We start from the raw sequence: 14,349 nt of genomic DNA, 5'->3' as shown, positions 1-14,349 counted from the left end.
ACGACATCTCGTTAGCGATGTCGTTGCGTGTAAAGCCCCCTCATTGGTTGCCCCTCATACTCATTGGTTGCCCCTAAATTCTAATTTAATTTGAAGTACATTGTGTGAGAATAGAATCCATTTTATTTTCATAGTGTCTATCTGGTCTTCTATCTAATGAGGTCATAGAGTTCAGCTAACACTCATGGGCGGGGAAGTTTCATATTTCCGTTCACCCCCTACTGCTCTTATTGGTTCATATTTCAGAGGGACCTTATCCTTTGTCTGTGACCCTATATAAACTGGTCACATGTACTAATAAAGGAGAATTCTTTGAGTACACCATACTAAGCGTGTGCTGTATTGATTTCCCAAGCGCTCGTAAAAGAAATCTTAATAATTTGGAGTTCAAGAGGCATAGAAGTGTATTTCACAAATGGCAAGATGAGAATAAAATGGATTCTATTCTCTCACAATTGCATTTTAAGACATGCCCTCATTTTTTTCAAAGTCAAGCTCCTTTTTCTCTAACCCACTTGACAAATGAGCTGCAAAAGATGTTGAATGATCCAAAACACAAGATAAATACATATAAAACTTAATCTGATGTTATGCATCAAATTTTGGCCTAGTTTTCTCCAAGCTCTAGGCACAGACACATTAGTAAATCTGGCCCAATGTCTACATCTGATCTGAGAATAAGAGGATATCCACATTTCATATAATGGTTATATATGCCTAACTGATCAGCAATCTGATTGCACAAGCATAACATACTGTTGCTATAATAACGTGATAAAAATGTTACTTTGGGTTTTATATGCATGCATCTAAAAAATATTTATTGATTAACAGGTGCAGGGTATGAAGGGATGGTGGATGTACATCTTTCATGACGCAGGGTACTTTATCTGCCAACCGCATTTAATTATGGATAGGTAATCATATTATGTGCAGTCATATTTTGTTATGTTATCTGGCAGTGTCCAAAACATGTTTATACATATGTCCTGTATATTTATGGCTGAATGCTGGGAACATGTAATGATTATAGATATTGTTGATCTGTTTTCTGATATGCGGTGCACAGGATGAAATTGTTCTAAGTGCTGAATATAGTGATGTACGCATGCGCGTCGGCGGTGACGCTCTCCTTGCATCCTTCGGCTGTGTTCTTGGGGGCGGCGCCGCCCTCCCGGTCATGTGGTGTCCGCGTGATCGGGGGGGCGGTGTCGTGCTCCTGGCGCAGCGGTGGGTGGGTCGTTGCCGGGGACGCCCATGCGTCATCAGTGGTTACCATCATTTGATTGGCCCCGGGCTCCTTTTATACTACGACATTTCCCTTGCATGGCACCACCCCTGACGTAGGCATCCTGCCGAAACTGACGTCCGTCGGGTGGGGGGTATCCGGTGTAAGCGGTGAGGCGGTCTGAGACATCTTGGTAAGCAGTACATACTGTGCCACTGGCATGATGACTTGATCTGCTGCCCTGATCGCGGAGGGTCTCTGTGGATTCCTATCAGACAATGATATGGTAACTACACCTAATGGTGAGTGATATTATTCCAATGATTGTAAACATTGTCTGACTGGGGATCTATAGACACACTCTCCACTTCTATGACTGTTAGTATTGGTGGATATCACCGGCTCTATATATATATATATATATATACCCCCTTTTCTTGTGTATGCTTTCCCTTCCTACCCTGCACCTGTTAATCAATAAATATCCTTTAAGTGCATTGGATGTCTGATCGCTTCTTTTTTCCTTGTTGTGTTGCATGTATGTGCGATTTATCCATGGTCCTTATGTACCACACACCAGTTATACTACGAAATTGAGCTAAATACGTTATTGTTACCATGGTGGAGTGGGTGTTAAGTATATTCATGCATCTAAAAAATGTTGTGTGTATCATGAATATATTATTAATACACGAGCATCTGACACCCATTTAAAGCAGGTTTTTGCTACCTCATTTGAGAGCAGCATAATGTAGGCAAAGAGATCCTGAATCCAATGATGTATCACTTAGATTACTGGCTGCAGCCGTTATGACAATCTGAATTTTCTGGTTAGCCATGTAGCTGATCCCAGGAGGCTGTTCCCACCCACACCAGGCTCTCTATAGAGATTACACATTGGCAGTGAAGTGTCAATCACAGCAGGGGCATGTCAAACCTCCAGTCTTGTAATGATAAGAGTCCTGCTGCTTAAAAGTAGCAAATAAACAAAAGATCAGACTGTGACAAAACAGGCATGCCTGAATGTTCTGTGTTAACCCTTGTAGCATCCTGGCTTCAGCTTAAAAGCAGAAAACTGCTGACAGATTCTGTTTAACGCTGCTTTCACACATCCAGTTTTCGCCATCAGGCAAAATCCGGAGAATTGTGGACAAAACTGATCCGGCGTCTGTTGTCGCTGGATCAGTTTTTTTCCACATAGACTTTTATCAGCGCCGGATTGGGCTGCATGGCGTCATGTTTCATCCAGCGTGCACTGGATCCACCGATATTTGCTGGTCCGGCTGCCGGAAACAACGCACACTGGGATGTTTTTTTGTCTCCGGCATATGTTTTTTTGCTTAATAGTAGAAGCCTATGGGCGCCGGATCCGTGGGAATGCGGCAACAAAAGCATTCCAATGACTGATCCGGTTTTTTAATCTGAGCATGCTCAGATGAGATGTAAATTCATTTCTGGCCTCTCTCTCTGTCAGTCAGTCTCTCTTTCTCTCAGTCGGTCTCTCTCTTTCTCTCTGTCGATGTCTGTCTCTCTGTCGGCCAGTCTCTCTCTTGGTCTCTCTATCTCTCTCTGTCTGTCTCTCCCTCTCTCATACTCACCGATCACCAGCGCGGCACTGCACAGCAGTCACACTGCTCCGGCGGCTTCTCCTGCTTTGAAAATGCCGGACGCTCATTATTCCATCTCGTATTCACTGCTTCCCCTGCCCACCAGCGCCTATGATTGGTTGCAGTCAGACCCACCCTCACGCTGAGTGACAGCTGTCTCACTGCAACCAATCACAGCCGCCAGTGGGCGGGTCTAGATCTTCCAGTGAAATAATTATCAAAAAAAAAAAAAAAAAGACGTGCGGTCCCCCCCAATTTTGATACCAGCCAAAGTAAAGCCACACGGCTGAAGGCTGGTACTCTCAGGATGGGTAGCACCACGTTATGGGGAGCCCCCCAGCCTAAAGATATCAGCCAGCAGCGGCCCGGAATTGCCGTATCCATTAGATGCGACAGTCACGGGACTCTACCTGGCTCATACTGAATTGCCCTGGTGCGGTGGCAGTCGGGGTAATAAGGAGTTAATGGCAGCCCATAGTTGCCACTAAGTCCTAGGTTAATCATGGCAGGCGTCTATGAGACACCCCACATAATAAATCTGTAGTCAAAATAAATAAACACAAACACCGAAAAAAACTTTATTTGAAAGACAAAAAACCACCATCTTTCACTTTATTAACCCCCAAACAGCCCTCCAGGTCTGATGTAATCCACACGAGGTCCCACAACGCTTTCAGCTCTGCTACATCGGAAGCTGGCAGGAGCAGCTAGAACACCGCAGCTCACTGTGAGCTCCACGCAGCAACTGAAGTGAGTTGCGCTGTCAGGGGTGATGTCACTCAGGGTACCCACGACTACCGCTGGATTCTCAGTACAAACTGCTACAACGGATCCGGTTTTTTTTACCGGATCCGTCGCTGCAGTTTTACCACAATCTGCGCCGGATCCTTTGCATCAGGCACACACTGGATTGTGCCAGACGGCAAAAACAGGATGTGTGAAAGGAGCCTAAGACATGTAATGTCTGTGCATGTGGTGGGTACTTAAAATTTTGGTGTACAAATGTTTGTTTTTCATCATTTTTCAAATTTAATTTACGACTTTTTTTTATTATTTACTACATTTATTACTTTATTTCACACCATTGGATAATTCAATCCAGCACTTGATTGGAATTGTCAAATAAGACTAACATCTTGTGTATTAAAAATCCTCCAAAAATGCTTTTTGCTGAATGATCCACAAATGAATCTTACAGCATCTTGGCAATTTACAGCGGTTCTCCCGTGATGAGGAGTTTAGGTGGCAGCTTTCCAAAGCGTTCAGCAACCCATACTCTACTAAATGTTTATTTCAAACACATAGTGCTGACATCCGCGAGCTAACATGCAAAGAGCGGGAAAGCCTTCGCATTACACCATGATGCTGAGGTTTGAGTCTGGAGTACTTTCAGCCTATTAAAAGATTAACGAAGAAATATAAAATCATCGATACTTCCAACATGCCAACAAAAGTTTAGTGAAAGAATCCCAATTTATCTCTGCGCAGCTGGAGGATCAGTTGTTCAGACTTGAAGTCTTCTTCCCGACAGAGGCATTTCCTTTTGAGTCAATAAACATCAAATAGACCAATGTGCATACATTACAAGGAGGCCTTCAAGACTAACACAATAAGAGGGCTCAATGATTTACTAATAAAGTCCTATAAAGTGCTTACCATGTCTAATGCACATCCTCTAATTTAATAGGCCCATTATAAGGCGAAAGACAAAAATAAAGAGTAATCCAATAAAGACCGGGCCCGGCGTAAAGCCGAGCGCCAATTTCACCTGTTTCATTAGGGAAAAACACGATGTCAATCAAGATACAATTCTTTATTATCCCGTTCAATTCCTGCGACTTACAAATAGGTTTTGGGATGTTGTATGCTCGCTGTCACTATTGTAAATAACGCATTAATCACTCCTCAATGAACAGCCGGAAGAACAAAGACAAGACATGATTAGTAGCGTCTACTTGACTCACCCATTATCCTACTTAATACGGCATTCCTTGTGGGCGATTCGTCAAATCCCTCAATGCCGCTGTAGAGAGAGTGGGAAATTCTTCGTTCCCTGTCGTCCAGCATTGTCTCGATGGCCAATTCAGGCCCCGAGGGGCTTCCAGGTGACTCCAACTGTAGAATCGGGAAAGAAGGGATATCAGTGCTGACGGTCTATTTAACAGCATGGGGGAACAATAACAACGTGCCTGAGGCCTGCACCCGGCTGGGTACCAAATGAGCTAGAACTTTTCACCCTGTATCAAAATAATTTGCACTGACAGTTCTGCTTAATGGGCAACTTTCTGCGCCGCTCTGTTGTGTACCTCCTGTGGAGCGCCTGTCATATTCCAACACCCTTAAGCAAAAAATAAATAGTACAAAAGACAATGTCTCTAATCATTTTAGACCAAATTTGCTCACATGTTTATGGTCTTTTAACCCCCTCTTTCTCTGGTCTCATTTGTCCCTTGATTGTAAAAGGAAATAAAAAACAAGAATAGAGTTTTCAGCATGGCTGCCCATCACAAGACATGTGGATGATTGATGAGCTCTCAATTCCTCCATACACATACTGAACATCCAAAATGGCTTTATAATACAATGAAATATGTACCGCGAGATGTCCTCACAGCGGGCTGCAGAGTGTATGCATGTATCTACTCATCTTCCTTACAAGAACTACTCAGATTTCTTACTTGGACACGTGTATGCATGAACTCAGCCTAGAAGCTGGAGAAATATATGGTCTGCGAGGCAATACAGCCGAAAGACAATTCTATTTTAATAATAAAAAAAAAGTTGAGAGAATTGTTTATATTAAATTTAGGGGTCATTTTATACAACTTTTAATGTATGTCACAGTGACATGTTAGTGGAAGCCCGGGTGCGGAGACATCCACTGTAAACGAAAATGAAGTGGTGCTAGCGCCAAGTGCTCTACGTCTCGTTCTGGAGACCTCTGCTCAGCTCCATTTGGAAAGTTAAGACATATAGTGTACTTTCTGTGAAACCAGTCCCCCCCACTCCCTTCCCAAGAACTGACAGGTCTAGCCCGGTGTACATGTATAGGGAGAGACCTGTTAGTCACTGGCAGCGGGCAGGGAGAACCCACCAAGAACCCACCTTTATAACTAGTCTGCCAAGCGGTCGGTCTCTGAAAGCTTTTAAAGAATGATTCCAGAGTCAAATATACCTGGCGGAAATTATATTGCCAGTGTGGGATATATGCTGGCTGGAGTCCAGGCTAATCCCTGCCTAACTGTCCCTGTATCCAGTAGCATAGGTAAAGCGATCTTTAGAAAAAGTATTTCTAAAGATACTTCATTATATCCTAATGAGGTCAGTGACTAGTCGCAAGGGTGTTAGTTCCCTTGGCTAGTCAGCCCGCTTAGCATGTAAGCATACCCCTGTGGGCGTGCTAACATGCTAATGATGCGCAGCATCAGAGGATGGTAGCGCCTCCTGGATTTCGGCTCCGTGCGCATGATTCCAGACATCCGGTCATGCACACTATGAAGCCGGGTGTACGTAACCTGGCTTCAAATGTGTGCAGGGAGTATGACCGAAACTCTGGGATCATATGCAATGAGCCGAAATCCAGGAGTCGGATGCGATGGCAGCAGAGAAGTGAGTGTAACCATGCCTCTGACGCTGCACATTCATTAGCATGATAGCACGCCCCTGTGGGTGTGCTTACATGCTAAGGGGGGCCGACTAGCCAAGGAAAGTAACGCCCTTGTGACTAGTCCCTGGCCTCATTAGCATATCATATGGGATCTTTAGAAATACATTTTTATTTTATTTTTATTTATTTTACATTTTTTTACATTTTTTAAAGATCTCTTTATGTATGCTACTATAGTCTGGAATAGTTAGGCAGGGATTAGCAATATGCACCCAGAAATGCTTGTGATTCTGGGTGCACATTGCACCTAACAGGTTCACTTTAATGAAATAAGGATTATTCACCACCTTCCCCGCCCACCCCTCTGCCGGTGTCAGTGATTGGAACTTGTGTTACTGAAATAATGAATATACACTCACCTCCATGCTCAGAAGGGTGGGGGTAAATATTACTTATCACAAGTTCTAATCACTGACACCAATATAAAATATAACACGTCCCCAGAACATAAGCCCTAGCGTATCTTTTGGCGCTAAAGATATTTTTTTAATATTTTTAGATTTGATATTTATATTTTTTTATATTTTTGGGGAAACCCAGGAAATTAGTTGGTCCTTCAATTGGAATAATTTTTTTAAAATAGGGTTAAAAAGAGGATCCTGTACGACATTTCCATGACTAATTCACAGACAATGGGGGAGAAATTTCTTACCGACCAAACGAAGAGTAAAGCAAAAGCACACGAAAAAGCAACATTTTACAGAATCCGCAATATTTTTTTGTTAGTAAAATTAACAAATATCAATGATAAACAATAGTATCACCCTTGATCTTTCTCCGTACTATTACTGTATTGCTTGTTTGAAAGCTAATTATTCTTCATGAAAACTTAGAACCACCCAGTCTACAAGCGACTTTAGTTCACACATCATAATTGCTTTTAAGAAGTGTTTAGCAGCAAACTATTTTACAGCAAAAAGTAGTTATCTGCTAATAAAAGGAAAAACAACAAAACATGTTTATTTTAGAAATTAGATTTTTTTTCTAACTATATTTTTCATTTTGATAAATTATTAGAATAAAATGTTGCACTGCTATAAATTCTTTAAACTTCAAATTAAAAAAAATAAAATAAAATAAAAAATGGTAAGAGATTAATAAAAGTGCAGATTGTGTCGGGGAAATGATGGAAAAGGCAGAGCAGAGACAAGGGAGCCGGCAGCTCGGCTGACACTTGAGGCCTGTCTCTTGTTTTCAGTTGTAAGTAATCAAATCTGCATCACGTATTCCTTAAACAAAACTGTCACCCACAAAAGTGAAACCATAATTCACAGCTGCCGGTGGAATAGACGCTTCTGCTTGTAAGACTGAAGCTGTCAAAGCCGATCAAATATTAAAACTGGAAATGGCTGCACTAAACTCTTATTCCAGGAAAGACGCTTCTGCCAGAGAATGAGCACCGACACCCACAACGCAACTCCCCCCCCCCCCATCGCCCCTCGTGCATTAATGTTATTTCTTCCATCAGACGAGTCTCGTAGCGTCCCAAGTGGATGGATACTTCTCACAGAACAATCTAATGGTGAGAAGAGTGTTTTATTTTAGCGGTGTCGCCTGTTGGAAGGATCCCTACTATTCACTATAATTGCGTGTTTACTCTTTCTTCTTCCACCAAACATATTTTCCCCTACAGAGTGATTATATGTAACCTCTGGAATAGTAACCTACTTTTTCCTGTCTGGCAAACTAGTTCACAAATTGGTTTTCTCAGTGAAATCTCAAAAAGTGCAATCTCCTGATGCAGTGTTTATACCGTAGCTGCTAGTATATAGCATCATTCTGGAGGCCATCAAGAGCCAAATCTGTTTACAAATGTATATTCTCAAGAGTATTTCTATGTAAGAACTTTCTATTATTTAAGAATAGTATATATTTTCATACACCAATGGAAGATGGGTTGAGAGAAATCTCTAAAGCATGGAACATCTTGCTTGCCAGTGTGATATGCAGGTCTGAATGGTATGCAACCAATACCAGTTAGCGATCCCAGCCACCGAAAGGTTAAAGGGAACCTGTCACCAGATTGGGTGACTATAAGCTGTGGCCAACACCAGTGGGCTCTTATATACAGCATCCTGTATACAAGAGCCCAGGCCACTGTGTAGAACGTAAATATCACTTTATAATACTTACCTAAACGATCGGTACAGTGAAGATGGGTCAGATGGGTGTCTCCGTTCTCCGGGACCGGTGCCTCCTCTTTCAGCCATCTTTGTCCTCCTTATTCTGAAGCCGGGGTGCATGACGCATCCTATGTCATGCACATACTCCGGCATTGAGGTCCTGCGTAGGATGCGTCATGCACCCTGGCTTCAGAAGAAGGAGGACAAAGATGGCCGAAAGAGGAGGTGCTTGTCTTTAAAGCCGGAGAGCAAAGATTTGGTGCTAAAGGCTTATACAGGAAGGTACACAGTGGTAGGATCATAGAGAATTCAGGATAATTGAGGCAAAAAAAAAATCTGTGACACAAAGTAAATGTGCTTTTATTGGGAGATCAACATGAGTTGGGGATCTAGAAGATCATTAATGGACAACATTACGGTCTATCCCAAACCTTTATAAAGACCTGTGTCTAGTATCTACAATATGTGTTTTGCCGTCTCTGTTAAGCTCACTTTAAAAGCGTACTCTACCGTGAAATTCTGTCCAGCTTAAGAGATAAAAAATTCCAGAAAGTCAAAATGTAATGTTTAAAGTTATTCTCCATGTGAACGGTTTCAGAGGGAACGTCTGAATACTCTTTTTTAGCTATTTAGATGTAACCATTGATGGAGCGCTCGGTGAGGAGCAAAATGTGTTTTGCGATTCCTCTCCGAGAATGGGTAGACAGAATGTTAGACCAAATGTGGACAGCGACTAACGTGAAGGATGTCAATCTTTGGACTGCGCTGCAACATATGTTGGTGCTATATACATAGAAAGAATAAATTATTTAATGACAGTAGGTAAAGCAATTACTCTGAAAACTTTGAACAAGTATTTCTAACCGTTTGATTCCTTTTCTCTAAGGGCTTACTTTATGTTGTCATTTTCACTTTACAAGCCTCAGAAATAAAGTCTAAAAAAAAATAGGGACCACAAGGACAGAAGTTAGCAAGTGGGGCATCGCTTAGCTTGCCTCGCCTTCACTGCTCTGCTAACATAGCGGTAGTGGGAGGAATTCATCTGCAGCAAGCTACCTCCAAGTCAAAGACTCGTCTGTGAGACAAGAAAGAGTCTCTCTATAGAAGATAGAAAACAATTACTTGTTAAAGGGAATCAGTCAGCAGCAGAGATGAGCGGACCCGTGGAAGTTCAGTTCGGTAGATTCAGTCGGACTTTAGATACAGTTCGGTTTGGGACCCAGACTTGACTTGAAGCCCAATGGATTCACTGATTGGGCAGTTTGGGTCTCCGCCCACATGCAGCCAGCCATAAACAGAATACTTCCAAGGAAGGGTGAGCGGGGCTTTAAATTTTTAATGCGACCACGCTGTTGTTATCCTTAGTGAGAGCCACTTAAACACTGCAACTGGTTCGCATTGGGCTAAGCACTGAGTGTACCCGAGAACAACAATGCTTGCGCGAGTGGTTTGCATACGTAAAGCACCCGAACTCCGAATCCGAACTTTATTTTCATCTTTTTTTTTTGGGAGGGGGTTGGGGGTGGGGGTGGGGGTAGGGGGGGGTGGGGAGTATGTGCTTGACACAAAAAACAAACCTTAGGTTCGCTCTACTGTAGTCAGCAGGTTTTTGCTATGTAAGCTGAAAACGGCATGCTGCAAGGGTTAACACAAAGTTCAGGGATGCCTGACCTGTCAGGGTCTGATCAGTTGTTTACTTGCCATGCCTGTTTAAGCAGCAGGACTTCTTTGATTGACACCTCACTGTCATTGTACAAGCTCTATTGAGAGCCTGACTTGCTCTGCTACATGACTAAATCTAATAATTCTGATTTTGGCAGAATGGCTGCACCCAGTAATCTAAGTGATACACTATTGAATTCAGGATCTCGTTGCATACATCATGCTGCTCTCAGATGAGGAAACAAAAACCTGATGACGGATTCCCTTTAAAGGAAGGAGATAAAAAAAAAAGACCCTCTTCACATTACACATCATAAACCAGGAGTGGAGAGGCTGTAAAAGCTTGCTGAACAATCCTATAGAAGACACACTGACCATATTTTTTTATTTCCCACTGATTATATAGTGGAAAAATATTCCACAGCGCAGTACAGATATTGTTACCACTTACATCAAGTCTCTGTACCCAAAAGCGATGCAATCTACACTGAACAAAAGTATAAACGCAACCTTTTTTGTTTTTGCTCCCATTTTTCATGAGCTCAACTCAAAGATGTAAGACTTTTTCTATGCATACAAAGGGCCTTTTTCTCTGAATGATTGTTGTGTTCGGCCAGGGTCAGACGAGCGCGTGAGCCGAGTGTCATTCACTTTGATCAGATTCTCTTGTATGTGAGAATCGGAGCACAAGTGAAGAGAAGATGGAGAGATTAATCACTCCATCTTCTCCACACTCTGTGCGTATATCGATGATGTCCTCTAAGTGCAGTCTATTGTGTCCCATGCACCCATAGACTTGTAGGGGAGCGCGTGAGCTGAGATATGCTGCCATTCACAGTATGCTGTGATATTACGCTAATGCTGAATGGGCATGAGAAAACAAACTGCAGATCTGCCACATTGAATACCATTTTGTAGCACTGTGTTTGTCTGATTCATCCGCTCGTGTGAACGAGGCCTTAGAAAGGTGTTTTTTCTTTGGTGAGATAATCCATGCTCCTCACAGGTGTGGCTTATCAAGATGCTCTTTATACAGAATACATTTTTGTAGTGTGGGAAAAATCCGATCCAAATATAGTGGAAAAAAATGTACTTGATTTTAAGTTAAAGCATCTATAAAAACTCTACATGTCGTGATCTTTTTTATTTTGTCTGGACTTCTCAGTGTGTACCACAAATGTGCAAGTCTGAGGGTGAGGCACGTAAAGGGGTATGTCCACTACTCTGACAAACCCTTCGTATCCCCCCATGTTGGTCCCCAGTAAAATAGAAAAGCTTATCCTTAGACCCCGTATTGGTGCTGATCCAGCGGTACTGAATTGGGACTCATGCAAGGTTGTTGCGCCACGCAAACCCTCTGCCCAATCAACGCCGGCTATACTGTCACCATCTTTAGATGAATGAGTAACGGGAACTTCAACGGGAAGTGGAAGCTGTGGCTGCCATTCACTTCCTGTTAATTACTTATATCTTCATAGACTGGGATAACGAAGGCAGTGATGATTGTGTGGGGGGCTCGAGTAATGCAACCACCTCATGTGAACCCTGGGAAAGCGAGTGCTGGCACCGCTGGAATGGCACAGACACAGGAGTGGAGTATAAGCTTTTTTAGTTCTGGTGCCGTTGGAACGGCACAGACACAGGGGCTGAGTATATTTTTTTTTAGTGCCGGCACTGCTGGAACGGCACACACACAGGAGCTGAGTATAACCTTTTTTATTTGAAGGGGGAGAAACATGGGGAATGAGAAGATGAGAAGGAGTTGTTCCATTAGTGTACAACCCCTATAATTATAAGGCTAGCCGTACACAAGAGATCGCAGTAGGGCGGAACTGTTCTTTCAGTAGATCACCGTCTCTCCCAACCCTCCCACACGTATGAGAACTCTGTTCTCGTTGCATTGTTTATGTGTTGCTTATCAGGAAAGAGGAAAAAGCCACTGCCAGATACCTCTGTCAGTGGATCATCTCCCTTGCAAATAAAAGGGTAGTATTCTTAAATAATAACGTCTTGATACTTTTATCCCCCAACATAATCTGTCATGGCAGTGTTAGGTCTCCAGACAAATTAGATTGCTGGCCAGTTCCATCGACTTATCTAATGTATATGGGGGGGGGGGGGGGGGGGCGACCATAAATCTTCGAGGGAGGGCAAACAGGTACATTTCTTTGACAGGTGAGGTGTCACTGTACAGCATAATTGTAGGGGGGGGGGGCGCAAGAGGTAAATCCTTAGTTCTGTAGATAATGTGAAATAAAAAACACTTTGAAGTCAATAGGACAGGTAGAACCTGACAGTGAGCCAAGTGTATAAGTAGGGGAAGGATGGAAGAAGGAAAGCAAGACATTCCAAGCACATGAGCGGAGGAGGTCACTGAGGCTGCTAAGAAGATTCCCATTCCAATGCTCTTGCCTGCCTAATACAAATGAGATATTTAATGAAGCTCTGAATGGTAGCCTTATCTTCCCCTGTTTGATAAGCGCTAGGGAGATTTACTGCAATAAAGGGTCAACACAATTACAATTGGAAGCACGTCAAGCTGCAGGAGAACAATAAACTTGCAGTGCCAGTGAATTAGACTCAATAAGGCTTAAATTGCAAAATAAGGATTTGTTTTATTAGTTTTTACATAAAATGCAGATTAGGAGTGACAGCTTCACTAAAACATGAATTAATCACTGCTCAGAGAGGCTGGAGGCAGAAAAGTGAAATAAATAAGGTGGAATTAAAGAGTTTACAAAGGTACGTGAGGATCAATTGGATCATTTGTGGATTTAAGGCGGCAATCATGAGTCCAAGATAAGACATTACACAGGAACGGAGAGTCAGCACTATACTCCACACAAAGACTATATTACTGCAACTGGTACAAATATTAAAGTAAAAAAATGTCATTATGGAGAAAGACAAAATTCATCTTGTTTTCTTCCTCGCTCAATGATTTAACCCAGAGAATAAAATTGGGGAAAAAACAACTATTCATGGCATTAAAATGTTGCACCTTCTTGACTGCTCTATTTTAGGGGGCATTGTTCTGCTCCACTAGGTGCCCATTCAAGCCACATACAATGAGAGAAACATCATTGCCAATTTAAAAGGAGAAATTGCTACCCAGGTCAACAAGTCTGAAGAAATAATCCAAGGCTATTTTAAAATTCAAGTCCTTTTGTTTAACAGTAACATAAGATCCACTAGACGTCTTGAATAAGCGAGCATAACCAGTAGTCTGAGCATAAACCAGCCTCTTGAAGTTTCCAATACGTGTAGTGAAGAGCATACTGCATAATTTGCCAGAAGACTGTGCCAGTGAGTTTCTTCTTCTATATGGTGCGAGCACTCGGATAACTTCTTTCATTTTCCAAAGGGTCCCTGAAATAAAGGCTCATGAGTAAGGATGAGCAGACCCATGGATGATCGTAGTTGCCAGGTTTCATCAAACTTTACATAAAAGTTTGGTTCTGGTTACTGGGTTAGTAATGGGCGTGTATGATAGACTCCTCTCCATTAGTAACCCCTGGGCTTGATGCCAGCTGTCAATTCACAGCTGACATCAAGCCCCAAAAAATATTACTCTAATTGCCACCGCACCAGGGCAATCAGAAAATGCCAGGAGAGCGACAGAATTAGAGCATCTAATGGGGCAGCTGCGGGCTGCTATAATGCCAGACCTCTGCTGTCTGCTTTACCTTGGCTTGTTATAAAAAACAAAAAAAAAAAAAAAGAGGGGATCTCACTCATTTAAATTTATATATTTTTTTTTTTTAAAACTTTGTGGGATTTCCTCTTTTTGATGACCATCCAAGGTAAAGCAGATGGCTAAAGGCTGCGGCCTGCAGCTGTCTGTTTTACCTTGGATACTTATCAAAAATGGGAGAGTCCCCACGTCATTTTTTGTTTTTTTTTCCAAACTTTTTATTAATTTTCCAATTTTTTATAACATAACAAGATATTCAAGGTTACGCAAGGAAAAACATTTGTCTGACAATATGTGACATAATAGGGTGCAATGCCCCAACTTGATATTTTAAACTGTTTATCTGATTGATATGGTCTCTATTAAAC

At 42.2% G+C, this 14,349-nt stretch overlaps 1 protein-coding gene across 1 annotated transcript in view; it reads right to left on the bottom strand.

Annotated features, from left to right (window-relative positions):
- The window catches only part of PARD3 (par-3 family cell polarity regulator), an 807,488-nt gene that overhangs the window by 316,679 nt on the left and 476,460 nt on the right, over positions 1 to 14,349 (bottom strand). Inside the window, 1 exon segment of the mRNA XM_075315482.1 lies at positions 4,800 to 4,950. Coding sequence (XP_075171597.1) covers positions 4,800 to 4,950 — 151 coding nt within the window.

The sequence above is a fragment of the Anomaloglossus baeobatrachus genome, chromosome 6 (genome assembly GCF_048569485.1).
Source record: "Anomaloglossus baeobatrachus isolate aAnoBae1 chromosome 6, aAnoBae1.hap1, whole genome shotgun sequence".
Lineage (NCBI taxonomy): Eukaryota > Metazoa > Chordata > Amphibia > Anura > Aromobatidae > Anomaloglossus > Anomaloglossus baeobatrachus.
This window is presented reverse-complemented; position numbering and strand designations above follow the sequence as displayed.